Source organism: Bos taurus, chromosome 8, assembly GCF_002263795.3.
Source record: "Bos taurus isolate L1 Dominette 01449 registration number 42190680 breed Hereford chromosome 8, ARS-UCD2.0, whole genome shotgun sequence".
Taxonomy (NCBI): domain Eukaryota; kingdom Metazoa; phylum Chordata; class Mammalia; order Artiodactyla; family Bovidae; genus Bos; species Bos taurus.
In genome coordinates, this window is record NC_037335.1 from 84,668,867 (window position 1) to 84,685,607 (window position 16,741).

Genomic DNA, 16,741 nt, shown 5'->3' on the forward strand with positions numbered 1-16,741 from the left:
GCAAACAGGGAGCTGGCCTACGTAGATTAATTTTAGGTGGTGGTACATGCTGGCCTATAAGGCTTTATTTCCTCTGATGCTATGAATCCAGTAATTCTGCCTGTTTTCACACAGTGGCCCTTTTAGGCATACCATGGCTAAGCTCGGAAAAGACAATGGCACCCCACTCCAGTACTCTTGCCTGGAAAATCCCATGGACAGAGGAGCCTGGTAGGCTGCAGTCCATGGGGTCGCAAAGAGTCAGACACGACTGAGCAACTTCTCTTTCACTTTTCACTTTTTCATGCATTGGAGAAGGAAATGGCAACCCACTCCAGTGTTCTTGCCTGGAGAATCCCAGGGACAGGGAAGCCTGGTGGGCTGCCGTCTATGGGGTCGCACAGAGTCGGACATGACTAAAGCAACTTAGCAGGAGCAGCAGCATGACTGAGCTCCTAGTCTTTGGGCCACATCGTGGCCCCCACATGCTCTGAGGTTGCTGGTCAGGAGGGTGTACTGTGGGTTCCTGCCCTGGACCCGCTCACTGCAGCCTCCAGCTGAGCCTGTGCCCCTGCCACTGCCACTCTTAATGGGGTGGGATTCCCCAGGACTCCCCATCCTGTCCCACGTGCGCTGGCATTTGCTGAGCCCTGCAGGGGCTTCTCTTGGACCTGTAGTCTGCCGGTTTCTGGGTGACCACAGAGCTTTGTGCTCTGAGAAGAGGCTGAACACATGCCTCAGTGAGAGAGCAGAGGGAAATATTTAGGGCTGGCTTCAGCCCCTGAAGGCTGAGAGGCAGGGGGACTTTGGTTTGGCTGCAAGGGCAGAGGGAGCTTGAGCTTGGGTGCTGAAGGCCATGGCTCTGGGGTTGCCGGGGGCAACTGGTCCAGCCCAGAGCAGGAGGTAAAGCCAAGAGAAGGTTTTCAGTTTGTACAGGAGACAGGACTCTAGGAAAATAAAACCTGTGTTAAGCTTTGAAGTACACAAAGAAGGTCCCAGCTTCCATGAAGCGTGAAGATAAGAGGGGTTGGAGATGGGTGGAAGCACCTGGGGTGGAGCTGCAGGCAGCTTCAGGAGGTGGGGAGGTAACTTGAGGTGGTGAAGCAGCCATGCCCAGGATAGAGAGCCAGAGGAGGGTGAAGCCTGGGTGCTGCCGTAGGGTGGGCACCAGAACAGGCCAGCCCTCAGAGCCGTAGGCGTGCTGGCACTCAGGGAAGGGCAGACTTGGGAGTGAGGCTCTGGGCACAGAGCCCTCCTTGCAGCCAGTGGAGGCTTCAAGGAAGCTTGGAGTCAGGGGTGTGAGGCCATGTTCAGAAAGTGGTTGTGTCCTGTTAGTCAGAAGCTGTGGTCAGACCCATCGATCCTCCCTGCCCGCCCCCCCCCCCCGCTCCCGCTCTTCATCAGAACAGAGACGGGCGAGGGCCAAGCCTTTCTTTGTGCACACGAACAGTGAGGTCTGCTGTGCTTTTCTCACATGTCCATCAGCAGCAGGCCGGATGTCGTCCACGCTGTAGCCAGTTTATCTCTGGGACCGCTAGGTGCTGCAGTGCAGCCCCCCAGGTTCTTCCCTCACCTGGGACTATTCTCGCCCCTCCCTGTGGGGACTCACAAAGCCCCAGCCTACACTATGGGCATTCAGGATGAACTGTCCTAAGGGTAGGCCCTGTGCCACTCGGGCCTACCGAGTGGAATGAAGTTCAGGGTGGAGTCACCCTAGGGTAGAGCTGAGACACACCCTTCCTCCCTGCTCATGCTTCCCAGAAAAGTTTCAGCTCCGTGCTCGGATCTAGGTGGCTTGCTCCAGAGACCCCAGGATGATGTTTTGTCTCTGTGTCTTGTGTGTCTCCTGTGCTGGAAGAGAGCACGTGATGCCGCTCTCAGGTGCAGGGCTGACCGGTGGACTCGCCTCTTGACATGGGGGGAGCGGGTAGGCCCCTGGCTGGTCTGCACTGAGGCTGTTGTCCCCAGTTCCTTGTGAACTTCGTTAGTGTTTGAAGCTTGATGAACTGCAGGTGTGATAGTGGCTGCAGGGCCTGGCCCGGGCAGATGTGATAGTGGCTGCCCTGGCCCGCCTCTTGAGCAGTTTGCCTGCATCGTGTATCCTGGGATTTGAGGTGTCCTTCTGGCACTCCAAGGGTCTAAACAGCGTTGGGTGCCTGACAGGGCTGGCCATCCATACCTGGAGCCGCCTCTGTTTCCATGCCAAAGTGAATGTAGGGGCAAGTGGGGTGGGGGGCCTCGTTGCATGCAGGCCTGGGCGATGCCTGAGACTCCTGGCCTGGCTGTGGGGGATCCTGCAGACACGAGCTGCACCAGGATGAGATGTTCGGTCATCCAGCGTGTTGCTCCTTTGCAGTCTGGGAAGAACAGTTTTCTCAGTAGCTGGGAGAGGCTGCCAAGCCCCAGATCCCTAGCATCTGCCCATGTGGAGGATTCTCGGAGTATTTCTGGGGTTGCTAAGCTGGCTTTTGCCAAGCCTTGGCTAAGGATGGAAGTGCTATGGGGAGGACTCTCTCTTCATGGGAAACCAGGGGGTGGGGCTGGTGAAAACCATTATTCCCCATGTGCGCCTGATGTTGGCTTCCCATAGGCCTGTGTGGGTCCCATGTAGGTATCCTGTGGGCCGCAGGTGGGCCCCTGGTGTGTCCCATGTGGGCCCTTTGTGGGTTCTGTGCAGGCCTGCTGCCCTTGCATTGCTCCCTTGTAGCTTGATGTTCCTTGCAGCTGCCTTGTTCCTTCCTGCTCTGTAGGCAGGAACTCGATGTATATACTAGCACAGTGTGGGTTCAGCAGGGCTGGGTAGGGACTTGTTCATCAGAGGCTGTCTGCATGGTGTGTGTTTAGAACAGGACTCAGGACAGGGAACAGACACAGGGGACGAGATTCAGGGGGCCACTTGAAGATGGACAGGGCTCTGGCGTGAGTGTGGACTGGTTAGCCACATGATGCCTGCTCAGCTGTGGTTTTGTAGAGCCAGACAGTGTGACCTGTGTGGAGGGATACAAATCTGGTTTATTTGTATTAAAGATCCACCCTAAGGGCTGGGAGCTGACCAGGCTCTGGTCACCTCAGGGCCCGTGCTCAGCCAGGGCATGGACGGCCAGGAGCTATGCTCCATCCCTTAGGCTGTGTCCAGTGGGGGTGTGGGTTGGTATTGCTTTCTGGCTCTGAGCACGGTGTCCTGGTGTCTGATGGCTTTGACCCTGCCTGGGTAACCAGAAAGATCGGTCTGGAGCCCTGATTTCAGGCTGATCGCAGGTACAGACTCCCTCTAGCAGGCAGCTTCTATGGCTGGCTCGTGTGTTCTCTTCCCCATGAGGGTGATAGGAGACAGCTCTGGATGCAGAGCTCTGGCAACACTAGGAGCTGCCAGGCAGGCACAGAGCAGCCTTTTGAAAGAACCTGTTATGGTTAGACTGCAGGGACCTGGCAGAGTACTTAGTCCCAGGTCCCAGGGTCGTCTGTAGGGGACTGCTGTGGTTCAGAGGACAGTACAACCCCAGGATCTTGACTAGGAAATCTGTGTTCACATGCACAGTCACAGAGCCCAGGACCCTCCTCCCTTTGTACCTTGGAACCCCTAAAGGGCTTTGTGCTTCTAGCTGTGGTCCATCTCAGGACACAGAGCAGCAAAAACTTTTCAGAGTTCCCACTGAGAATCAGTCTGGATTGCTCCTGCCTGGCCCAATTCTGTTTTATTCTCATTACAGACCCCAACTGAATATCACCTCCCTTTTTACCAAGTCAGCCTCAGTGAACACAACAGGATGAACCAAAATAAGTGCAGCTCAGTGTGTGCTAGGTTTCTGAACCAATGAGTACAGCTTTTCCCCAATAAGCCTTTGCCCCTGTCCCCAAATACAGGAAACAGTGTCTTGCCTTCCGTAGTGAGGGGGCTGGGAATGGTGCTGTGGTGGGCACTCTCTTGGGAGACTGGGGGTGTGTAGGGAATCGTGCTCCAGGGGAGGGGCCGTGGGCAGGAGCACAAACAGACCCTCCATGCTAGCGTGCCTTGCTGAGTGACCTTGGGAGCACCTGAGCCGTCCTTGCCCATCCCACCTTTGCCTGCTCGGCTGCCTGGAATGCCACAGGGTAAGCCGGGTGTGGCAGCCCCTTTTGGCCAGCTCAACGGCCCTCCAGGTGGGCACTAATTGTCAATGCCAAACACTAAAGTCACTGCCCATCTGTCTTAGCACAGGTAGCCTCTGGGAGTACAGGGTCTGGGAGCTCTTAGTGATGGTGTGGTAAGGAGGCCTCTCACCCTGCCCCATGGACAGGGAATACCCAATGAGGCAGCCATGTTACTGAGAATGAGGGTCAGCTTCCCTCCAGCCTCTGTAGACAGGGCTCCTCATATTTCCACCTCCACGCTCACCACTGGCCTGTTCAGGGCAGCCCAAGATCTGGGATTGGCCTCAAATCTGCAAAACAATGTATCTTTTTGCACTTGGAAAACTGCCCATGAGCCTTATGCCAGGCAGGGCCAGGCTGTGCTCCATTGAGAGCTCTCCTGGCTGACTTTTAGTGGGCATCCTGCCTCAACCAGCAGGACTCCCCAAAACCTTACATTTGAAAGCCAAGCAGTGTGCTTTGCTTTTTTTATTTTTTTTAATTTTTTTTTCTTTCTTTCTTTATCTCTCTTTCTCTCTTTTTCTTTTTTTTCTTTTTTTGGAATATGCTTCTAGAGACACACACACTTCTACCTGAAGCTTGGGGCTTGGCCCTGCACCTCCGCCCCTCGGCGAAGCTCGTGTGAACCTCCACACTGACTTGGGGGCCTCCCAGTTAGCCCAGGAGGCTGGTCCCTTCTTTCTGAACTGCTGGCCTTTGCTCCTCCTCGCACACTGATGACTTTTGCTTAGAGTGTGGTGGCTTGTCCCCCTCGTGTGCTGTCCTGCCTAACCCTGTGGTCTTGTGTCATTTCTTTTTCCCTTGCAGGGTCTGCCTTGAAGCGTCTCTGTCTAGGCAAAGAGCACAGCAGTCGTAATTATCGGGTTTTTTACCCCTTGTCTGCTTCCATCGCATGGGCTTTATTGTGGCTAGTGCGCATCAGGGTTTCCACGGCTGGACCGGGAGCCGAGGGCCCAGCGGGTAGGCGGGTGTGGACCCGCTCTGTGCCCACCCTCCGTGGGTGCTGCTGGGCTTCCACCTGGCGAGATAGCTGCCCTTGGCACACTTTCAAGCCTCCGTGGCTCCTAGAGTTTGTGCATTCTCACCAGTTCACATCTAACTGGCTTTCCTTCTCCGAAACGTCCATGAATTACCAATCATTAATTGGCTCCTTTTCCAAAACTGTAGGAATGAGTATTTCCTTCAAGTGCTAAAGATGAGTGCCCCCCACAGAGGAGAGATGCCGGGACAAAATGGGTATCAGTTTACCTGGGCCGCCCACTGCTCTCATCTCATGCCTCTTGTTTTTTTTTAATTTTTAAAATTTTTCTGTTTTTCTTTTTGGGCTGAAATGTTCATGTAGAAATAGCAACATGTGTAAAATCTCATCACTAATGTTTAACTGTTTGTGTCTGTGCTTTTTCATTGCTAGCCTCTAAAATAAACTACGTTTTGCAATGACTTGTTTGAAGAGATGGTCATTAGGTTATTTATTCAGTGCAGAAAATTTAAAAATTGGCTTATCCAAAATTGCCAACCAGAAATTATGTACTTGGAAGAGGAAAGGGACACAATTTTAAGAAGTTTAAAAGTCCTATTTTGGTCCTTAAAAAAGATCTTTGAGTAAAGCACCCAGGTGTGCTCACTTTTGTCCGGCTTCACCTAAGCCACAGCCCCAGGCCTTCTGTGGGCATCTGGGCCTCCTTCTAAAGGCGTCAGCCCCTTAGTTGGCACCAAGCCTCTGGGTGTTTGTACACCTTATTATTATTACATGCTCTGGTAAGGAGAGGCATGGTTTCTGTGTCTTAAACTCCAGATCACCAAATCATTATCGTTCACGGAAAACAGCAGTCCAACCTACTGCAAGCGTTTTCCCTTTGCTGGAAGGATATTGGCAGCTGCTAAGCATTCTGCCCAAAGTATTGTTGAGTCTCCTCTGAATAGTCATGTTAGAACTTAGAGTGCAGAAGCTGGAGGACTTTGCCCTTAGTTTGTGTCCAGCTGTACCGGCAGTTTTCTGAACTCCCTCACACGGAGGTCTGGTGGTTCTGGGCAGTGTGGGCACAGAAGGGATACTGCATAAAGCTGCCAGCAGCTGGGATCCTGTCCCCTGACTGTTGAGATGGGTGATGGCTGCCTGGCAAAGCCCTGTAGCCTGAGATCACTCCACTGTGTCTAAAACTGCATGGACCCCCAAATGCAGACCATCTCCTGAAGCAAGGTGTTGCCTGGCTTAAGCAAGACCATTGTTTAAATGACTGCAGCCGGCCAGTGGTGCTGGTGGGCGGTGTCACCAACCCTGGCCTGTGTGTGCTCCCCAGGGTCCTCCACCAGCAGCCTGGTCCCGGGCCCTGAGCCGGGCCCCCAACCTGCCCTGCACATCCAGGCGCAGGTGAACAACAGCAACAACAAGAAAGGCACCTTCACAGACGATCTGCACAAGCTGGTGGACGAGTGGACAAGCAAGACGGTCGGGGCCACACCACTAAAGCCGTCACTCAACCAGTTGAAGCAGACGCAGAAATTGCATGACATGGAGGCCACAGCAGGCTGGCCCCTGGCCTCTGGCGAGGCACGGGCTGTAAGTGGGGCATGGTCGGGGGGTGAAGGGGGGTGGATTTGCCCAGAGTCCAGGGGACGGAATGGGAGTGAAGCCATGACTCCAGATCTCAGCGGAGCAGTAGGCCCCAACCCGGTGTTGGGCAGTGCCTAGGTGGGACTGGCCAGCAGCTTGCAGGTATGGCCTTGTCCTGGTGGCCCCACCTTCACTGTCTTCCATCAGAACCCAAGCTGGCAAAGTGGGCGTGGTCTGCATGACGTACCCAGGGGCATACCTCTTGTGTTTTAGCTCAGGTGTGCCCAGAACATGTAGGGCAGAAGTGAGGAGCTGCTGTCTTTGGTTCTGTTGTGTGATTTGTTCCTGGATCAGGACTGCTGACTTCAAAACCTACATTGAAGGAGTATTCCCTCTTTTTCAGTCTCCTGGGGGAGTTTGTGCAAGATTATGTTCTTTCTCCCTGAAATGTTTAGCATAGTTTACTGGTGAAGCCATCTGGGCCAGGAGATTTTATTTTATTCTGTTTTTTTTTTTTTTTAACTTTTTATTTTATATTGGAATGTGGTTGATTAATAATGTGGTCTTAGTTTCAAGGGTACAGCCAAGTGTTTCAGTTATACATACACATGTATCTGTTCTTTTTTCAAAATTTTTTTCCCATTTAAGTTGTTTCATAATACTGAACAAAGTTTCCTGTGCTATGTTGGTTATCCATTTTTTGGTGGGGGAGGGGGCCATGCTCAGTCTTCACTGTGGCCCACGGGCTCTTTGGTTATCCATTGTTTGGCGGGGGAGGGGGCCGCGCTCAGTCTTCACTGTGGCCCACGGGCTCTTTGTCGCACACAGGCTTTCCCTGGTTGTGCATGGGGGCTTCTCTCTAGTTGTGCTGTGGGGTTTCTGTTGTTCGGCGCACAGGCTCCCTATTTGTGGCATGCAGCCTCTAGAGTGTGTGAGCTCAGTAGTTGCAATGTGCAGGCTTAGTGGCCCTGCAGCATGTGGGATCTTCCCCAGCCAGGGGTGGAACTCCCATCCCCTGCATTAGAAGGTGGATTCTTAATCACTGGACTACCAGGGAAGTCTCTGTACATTTTAAATATAGCAGTATGTACCTGTCAGTCCCAAACTCCCTCACTGTTCCTTCCCCGCAGTAACTATAAGTTCATTCAAGCCTGTGAGTTTGTTTCTGCTTTGTAAATAAGTTCATCTGTATCTTTTTTTTTTTTTTAAGATTTTGCATAAAGTAGTGATATTTTACAATATTTGTCTTGCTTGGTCTGACTTACTTCATTCAGTATGACAGTCTTTAAGACCATCCATGTTGCTCCAAAAGGCACTATTTCATTCTTTTTAATGGCTAAGTAATGTTCCACTGTATATGGGTATCTCATCTTTATTCATCTGTCCATGGGCACGTACGTTGCTTCCATGTCTTGCCTATTGTAAACAGTGCTACAATGAACACTGAGCTGGATGTATCCTTTGGGGCCATGTTTTTGTCCGTATACATGCCCAGGAGAGGGATTACAGGAGCATATGGTAGCTCTATTTTTAGTTTTTTGAGAAGCCTCCATACTGTTCTCTACAGTGGCTATGAAGTGAAGTGAAAGTCGCTCAGTCACGTCCGACTCTTTGTGACCCCACAGACTATACAGTACATGGAATTCTCTAGGCCAGAATACTGGAGTGGGTGGCCTTTCCCCTCTCCAGGGGATCTTCCTAACCCAGGGATTGAAACCCAGGTCTCCCGCATTGCAGTCGGATTCTTTACCAGCTGAACCACAGGGAAGCCCATAGTGGCTGTACCGATTTACATTTCTACCAGCATTCTCTTCACAGTCTCCCCAGCATTTATTGTTTGTAGATTTTTTGATGATGGCCTTTTATTTTATTTTTTTCAGTGTGGAAAGGTTCAAAAGTTTCAAATGTACAAAAGATTGAAAATTCTTCAGTGAACTCTCAGGTACCCTCTACCTGTGAGCTGTGATTGGCATTTTGCTTGTATGTATTTGTCACATTTCTCTCCATCCCTTGAGGGTAAGGTTTCCATTATGGATTTCATTTCCTTTACAGTTTTAGTACCATTTAGGTTTTCTATTCTTTCTGTTAAATTCTGCTTTTCTAACAATTGGTACATCTCTAAATTTATCTCAGTTTTCCAATTAATTGGCATAAAGTTGCTTATAATATCTTCTCTTCACGGTTTGCAGGATTTGCAGTGATGTCTTGTTTTCATTCCTGATAATGGTGATTTCTCTGAGTTTATAAATTTTATTAGCCTTTTCAAAGAACACATCACTTTGATGATAATTCTTTACTGTAATTTCATTAGTTTCTTCCTTTTATTATTTCTTCTATCTTTGGGTTACTTTTTTCTAGAAAGTTTCTTGAGATATGTAGTGCATTGATTTTGAGCCTTTCTTCTTTTTTAATACAGGTATTCAGGCTATAAAATGCCTTCTACTGATACTAGCTGCATTCCAAAGATTTTGATATATAGCATTTTCTTTAGCCTTCTGTTCAAATATTTTATAGTTTCTATGGTGATTTGAGGTAATATAGTAATTAACTGAGGTAATATAGTTATTAGGGTCTTCTCAGGTGGTAAAGAATACGCGCCTGCCAAGCAGGAGACTCAGGTTCAATCCTGGGTCGGGAAGATCCCCTGGAGAAGGGAATGGCAACCCACTCCAGTATTCTTGCCTGGGAAATCCATGGACAGAAGAGCCTGGCATGCTACAGTCCATGGGATTGCAAAGATTTGGACACAACTGAGCAATATATTTATTAATCTTTTTGTTAGTTTTTTTTTTTTTTTTAGCATAAATGGACTGTGGTAAGAGAACAAATTTCGTGTGTTTTCAGTTCCTTAAAGCTTGCTGGGACTGGATTTTTGACCCAAGTTGTCAGTCTTGGTCCAGCTCCACAGGTGCTTGAGGTCATCCTCTTTGATTCCGTCTCATATCCACACTCCCCGTCTGAACTTCCTCTGTTCCTCTTCTCTAGCACCCTCCTGACAATGCACCTCCATTAAACTCCTCAAATCTATGTTCCATTATTCTGGGACAGAATTGAGAGCTTATAACCTGGCCCCAAGGCCCTGCAGGGTCTGCACCCAAGCCTTGGGCAGGCTAGTCTCTACTTTTCTGTTCAGACTCCACCGCATCAACTCTCTTTGCTGGGCCAGGTCCTGTTGGTCAGCTCTGCTGATTGTGTTCTTCAGATATCTGTGATTCTTAATAAGGTTTTGGTTCTTTCTTAACTATTCACGACTATCCATTTCTAGAACTTTTTTGTTATCCCAGACAGAAACTACTCAGAAAGTGCTGCACTCAATATGCCAGCAAATTTGGAAAACTCAGCAGTGGCCACAGGACTGGAAAAGGTCAGTTTTCATTCCAATCCCAAAGAAAGGCAATGCCAAAGAATGCTCAAACTACCACACAATTGCACTTATCTCACACGCTAGTAAAGTAATGCTCAAAATTCTCCAAGCCAGGCTTCAGCAATACGTGAACCGTGAACTTCCTGATGTTCAAGCTGTTTTTAGAAAAGGCAGAGGAACCAGAGATCAAATTGCCAGCGTCCGCTGGATCATGGAAAAAGCAAGAGAGTTCCAGAAAAACATCTATTTCTACTTTATTGACTATGCCAAAGCCTCTGACTGTGTGGATCACAATAAACTGTGGAAAATTCTGAAAGAGATGGGAATACCAGACCACCTGACCTGCCTCTTGAGAAATCTGTATGAAGGTCAGGAAGCAACAGTTAGAACTGGACATGGAACAACAGACTGGTTCCAAATAGGAAAAGGAGTACGTCAAGGCTGTATATTGTCTCCCTGTTTATTTAACTTATATGCAGAGTACATCATGAGAAACACTGGACTGGAAGAAACACAAGCTGGAATCAAGATTGCTGGGAGAAATATCAATAACGTCAGATATGCAGATGACACCACCCTTATGGCAGAAAGTGAAGAGGAACTCAAAAGCCTCTTGATGAAAGTGAAAGAGGAGAGTGAAAAAGTTGGCTTAAAGCTCAACATTCAAAAAACGAAGATCATGGCATCCAGTCCCATCACTTCATGGGAAATAGATGGGGAAACAGTGGAAACAGTGTCAGACTTTATTTTTTTGGGCCCCAAAATCACTGCAGATGGTGACTGCAGCCATGAAATTAAAAGATGCTTACTCCTTGGAAGGAAAGTTATGACCAACCTAGATAGCATATTCAAAAGCAGAGACATTACTTTGCCAACAAAGGTCCATCTAGTCAAGGCTATGGTTTTTCCTGTGGTCATGTATGGATGTGAGAGTTGGACTGTGAAGAAGGCTGAGCGCTGAAGAATTGATGCTTTTGAACTGTGGTGTTGGAGAAGACTCTTGAGAGTCCCTTGGACTGCAAGGAGATCCAACCAGTCCATTCTGAAGGAGACCAGCCCTGGGATTTCTTTGGAGGGAATGATGCTGAAGCTGAAACTCCATTACTTTGGCCACCTCATGTGAAGATTTGACTCATTGGAAAAGACCCTGATGCTGGGAGGGATTAGGGGCAGGAGGAGAACGGGATGACAGAAGATGAGATGGCTGGATGGCATCACTGACTCAATGGACGTGAGTCTCAGTGAACTCTGGGAGTTGGTGATGGACTGGGAGGCCTGGCATGCTGTGATTCATGGGGTCGCAAAGAGTCGGACACAACTGAGCGACTGAACTGAACTGAACTGAAGGAACAACAATCCCTGTTTCTGGTAACTCTGGTTATCCAGCCACTGGTAACTGCTATTCTATTTCTGCTGCTGCTAAGTCGCTTCAGTCGTGTCCGACTCTGTGCAACCCCAGAGACAGCAGCCTACAAGGCTCCCCCGTCCCTGGGATTCTCCAGGCAAGAACACTGGAATGGGTTGCCATTTCAACTTTGCTAAATGCATAAATTCTAGCAGTTTGTCTGCATGTGTGTGTGTATGTTCTTTAGGGCTATCTGCATAGAAGAACGTGTTGTCTCTGAACAGAGGTAATTTCACTTCTTTCTTTCCAGTTTGGATGCCTTTTATCTCCTTTTCTTGCCTAATTTCTCCGGCTAGAACTCCAAGTACTATATTGAATAGAAATGGCAAAAGTGGCCATCTTTGTCTTAATCTTAGAGGAAAAGCTTTCAGATTTTTCACATCATAATGATATTTCACATCATTCTTTATATATGGCCTTCATCATACTGAGAATATTCTGTTTTATTTCTAGTATGTTGAGTGCTTTTGTCATGAAAGAGTGTTAGATTTTGACAAGTGGTTTTTCTGCATTTAGATGATCATAGCTTTTCAATCTTTCATTCTACTAATGGTATATTATGTTGATTGATTTTCATATATTAAATGATCCTTGCATTCCTCAGATAAATTGCACCTGGTCATTGAATTGATTGAATGCAGTTTGCTACTTTCTGCATCAGTATTTATCAAAGGTATTAGGTTATAATTTTTTTTTTATTGTGATATCTTTAGCCTTGATATCAGGGTGATGCTGGCTACATGTAATGATTTAGGAAGTTTCCTACCTCTTCAGCTTTTTGGAAGAGTTTGAGAAGTATTGGTTTTAATTCTTTAAATAGTACAGCTCATCAGGGAAGTCATCTTATCCTGGGGATTTTCTTTGTTGAGAGTTTCTTTTTTTCTTCATAATTCAATCTCAGTACTTGTTATAGGTCTATTCAGATTTTTCTGTTTCCTCTTGAGTCTGTTTTGGAAGTTTATGTGTTTCTAGGAATTTGTATATTTCATCTGAATTTCCAGTTTGGTGGCTAAAAACTTTGCCAGTTTTTTATCTTTTTAAAACACCAAGTTTTTATTTCATTGATTTTTCTTTATTGTTTTTCTATTCTGTATTTTCCGTATGTACCTTACTTATAATCTTTATTATGGTATACAGTTAGGTTGTTGACTTAAGATCTTTCTTTTTTAATGTAGACTTTTACAGTTACAAATTTCCCTCTGGACACTATTGTGTTTTCCTTTTAATTTGTTCTAAGGTGATTAGATACAGTAGACAGAGTACCTGAAGAACTATGGACAGACGTTCATGACATTGTACAGGACACAGGGATCAAACCATCCCCAAGAAAAAGAAATGCAAAAAGGCAAAATAGTTGTGTGAGAAGGCCTTACAAATAGTTGAGAAAAGAAGAGAAATGAAAGACAAAGGAGAAAAATAAAGATACACCCATCTGAATGCAGAGTTCCAAAGAATAGCAAGGAGAGATAAGAAAGCCTCCCTCAGTGATCAATGCAAAGAAATCGAGAAAAACAATAGAATGAGAAAGACTAGAGATCTCTTCAGGAAAATTAGACATACCAAGGGAACATTTCATCCAAAGATGGGGCACAATAAAGGACAGAAATGGTTTGGACCTAACAGAAGCAGAAGATATTAAGAAGAGGTGGCAAGAATACACAGAAGAACTATCCAAAAAAGTTCTTTTTTTTTTTTTCCCACTGATGTTTGGCTACAAACCATTCTTAGTGCCCATGGTTCTGAGCACTGAGCGTAGAAATAGCCGCTTTCTCTCTGCCCCAACGGCACAGGCGCAGCAGGGCGGCCGCACCCGTGGTGCCGGCAAATCCGGCATCTGCAGGGCAGTCAAAAAAGTTCTTCATGACCCAGATAATCTCGATGGTGTGAGCCAGAGCCAGACATCCTAGAATATGAAGTCAAGTGGGCCTTAGGAAGCATCAGTACGAACAAAGCTAGTGGAGGTGATGGAATTCCAGTTGAGCTATTTCAAATTCTAAAAGATGATGCTGTGAAAGTGCTGCACTCAAAATGCTAGGAAATTTGGAAAACTCAGCAGTGGCCACAGGACTGGAAAATGTGTTTTTATTCCAATCCCTAAGAAGGGAAATGCCAAAGAATGCTCAAACTACCACACAATTGCACTCATCTCACACGCTAGTAAAGTAATGCTCAAAATTCTCCAAGCCAGGCTTCAACAATATGTGAACCGTGAACTTTCAGATGTTGAAGCTGGATTTAGAAAAAGCAGAGGAACCAGAGATCAAATTGCCGACATCCGTTAGATCATAGAAAAAGCAAGGGAATTCCAGAAAAATATCTACTTCTGTTTTATTAACTATGCCAAAGCCTTTGACTGTGTGGATCACAACAAACTGGAAAATTCTTAAGAGATGGGAATACCAGACCACCTGACCTGCCTCCTGAGAAATCTGTATGCAGGTCAAGAAGCAACAGTTAGAACCAGACCTGGAACAACAGACTGGTTCCAAATTGGGAAAGGAGTATGTCAAGGCTGTATATTGTCACCCTGCTTATTTAACCTATATGTAGAGTATATCATGCAAAATGCCAGACTGGGTGACGCATACGCTGGAATCAAGATTGCAGGGAGGAATATCAATAACCTCAGATATGCATATGACATCAGCCTTATGACAGAAAGTGAAGAGGAACAAAAGAGCCTCTTGATGAAAGTGAAAGCGGAGAGTGAAAAAGTTGGCTTAAAGCTCAACATTCAGAAAACGAAGATCATGGCATCCGGTCCCATCACTTCATGGGAAATAGATGGGGAAACAGTGGAAACAGTGTCAGACTTTATTTTTTTGGGCTCCAAAATCACTCCAGATGGTGACTGCAGCCATGAAATTAAAAGACACTTGCTCTTTGGAAGAAAAAGTATGACAAATCTAGACAGCGTATTAAAAAGCAGAGACGTTACTTTGCTGACAAAAGTCCTTATATTCAAAGCTAGATTTTTTCAGTAGTCATGTTATGGATGTGAGAGTTGGACCATAAAGAAAGCTGAGCGCCAAAGAATTGATGCTTTTGAACTGTGGTGTGGGAGAAAACTCTTGAGAGTCGCTTGGACTGCAAGGAGATCCAACCAGTCCATTCTGAAGGAAATCAGTCCTGAATATTTATTGAAAGGGCTGAAGCTGAAACTCCAATACTTTGGCCATCTGATGCAAATAACTGACTTATTTGAAAAGACCCTGATGCTGGGAAAGATCGAAGGCAGGAGGAGAAGGGGACAGCAGAGGATGAGATGGTTGGATGGCATCACTGACTTAATGGACGTGAGTTTGAGCACACTCCAGGAGTTGGTGATGGACAGGAAGGCCTGGTGTGCTGCAGTTCATGGGGTTGCAAAGAATCAGACCCAACTGAGTGGCTGAACTGAAGGTGTTTTCTGGTTTTGCTTGTGATAATGTCTTTGACTATTTGGTTGTTTGAGTTTGTCATTTACTTTCTATGTATGTATGTATATGTATGTGTATATATATATGCCAGTCGTCTAGTTTTTTAGTTTCATCCATTGTGTTAGAAAGTATACTTTGTATGATTTATATCTTTCTGCATTATTTTGTGGTCTAGTTCAGTTCAGTCACTCCTGTGGAGCTCTTACAGTCAAGCCCTGCTGGCCTTCAAAGCCAGGTACTTTTGGGGCTCCTCCCTCTGCTATCAGAGCCTCAGCCTGGAGAACCTGACTTGGGGCTCAAAGCTCTAACTCATGTGGGAGAACTTCTGCGATGTGATCAATCTCCAGTTTGTGGATAGTCCATCTAGTGTGTATGGGATTTGATTATATTGCAAGTATACCCTTCCTACCATCTTGTTTTTGCTTATTCCTTATATCCTTGGATGTAGCATATCTTTTTTGGCCACTTTCAGTCTTTTTTATTGATGGCTCCTCAGCATTTTTTGTGTGTATGTATGCTCCTGAGAGGGGGTGAACCCGAGCTCTTCCTGCTGCACCATCTTGGATGAGCTCTCAGGAGTTTTATTTCATGTCATTTTACTTTCTTAAAAAAAATTTTTTTTAATTGAAATACAGTTGAGCTATTTCAAATCCTGAAAGATGATGCTGTGAAAGTGCTACACTCAATATGCCAGCAAATTTGGGAAACTCAGCAGTGGCCACAGGACTGGAAAAGGTCAGTTTTCATTCCAATGCCAAAGAATGCTCAAACTACCACACAATTGCACTCATCTCACATGCTAGTAAAGTAATGCTCAAAATTCTCCAAGCCAGGCTTCAACAATACGTGAACTGTGAACTTCCAGATGTTGAAGCTGGATTTAGAAAAGGCAGAGGAACCAGAGATCAAATTGCCAACATCCGTTGGATCATGGAAAAAGCAAGAGAGTTCCAGAAAAACATGTATTTCTGCTTTATTCACTATGCCAAAGCCTTTGACTGTGTGGATCACAATAAACTGGGGAAAATTCTGAAAGAGATGGAAATACCAGACCTTCCTGACCTATATGCATGTCAGGAAGCAACACTCAGAACTGGACATGGAACAACAGACTGGTTCCAAATAGGAAAAGGAATATGTCAAGGCTGTATATTGTCACCCTGTTTATTTAACTTATACGCAGAGTATATTGTGAGAAACGCTGGGCTGGAAGAAGCACAAGCTGGAATCAAGATTGCAAGGAGATATATCAATAACCTCAGATATGCAGATGACACCAGCCTTATGGCAGAAAGTGAAGAAGAACTAAAAAGCCTCTTGATAGAAGTGAAACAGGAGAGTGAAAAAGTTGGCTTAAAGCTCAACATTCAGAAAACGAAAATCATGGCACCTGGTCCCATCACTTCATGGGAAATAGATGGGGAAACAGTGGAAACAGTGTCAGACTTTATTTTTTTTGGGCCCCAAAATCACTGCAGATGGTGACTACAGCCATGAAATTAAAAGATGCTTACTCCTTGGAAGGAAAGTTATGACCAACCTAGATAGCATATTCAAAAGCAGAGACATTACTTTGCCAACAAAGGTCTGTCTGGTCAAGGCTATGGTTTTACCTGTGGTCATGTATGGATGTGAGAGTTGGACTGTGAGGAAAGCTGAGCACCGAAGAATTGATGCTTTTGAACTGTGGTGTTGGAGAAGACTCTTGAGAGTCCCTGGTACTGCAAGGAGATCCAACCAGTCCATTCTAAAGATTAGTCCTGGGTGTTCATTGGAAGGAGTGATGTTGAAGCTGAAACTCCGAAACTTTGGCCACCTCATGCGAAGAGCTGACTCATTGGAAAAGACCCTAATGCTGGGAGGGATTGAGGGCAGGAGGAGAAGGGGAT

At 46.5% G+C, this 16,741-nt stretch overlaps 1 protein-coding gene and 1 non-coding gene across 8 annotated transcripts in view; one reads left to right on the forward strand and one right to left on the reverse strand.

Annotated features, from left to right (window-relative positions):
- The window catches only part of WNK2 (WNK lysine deficient protein kinase 2), a 146,927-nt gene that overhangs the window by 116,516 nt on the left and 13,670 nt on the right, over positions 1 to 16,741 (forward strand). For 4 of the 7 annotated variants that reach the window (XM_002689849.7, XM_005210447.5, XM_005210449.5 and 1 more), the window contains 2 exons: positions 4,918 to 4,962; positions 6,411 to 6,670. In XM_002689849.7, the coding sequence (XP_002689895.4) occupies positions 4,918 to 4,962; positions 6,411 to 6,670 (305 nt within the window). The remainder of the gene's footprint in view (positions 1 to 4,917; positions 4,963 to 6,410; positions 6,671 to 16,741) is intronic. The other 3 variants (XM_005210446.5, XM_005210448.5, XM_005210451.5) reach the window with 1 other exon arrangement.
- Positions 13,135 to 13,268, reverse strand: LOC112447921 (small nucleolar RNA SNORA43). Its single transcript, XR_003036186.1, has one exon. It is a non-coding gene; the product is annotated as a small nucleolar RNA SNORA43 (small nucleolar RNA).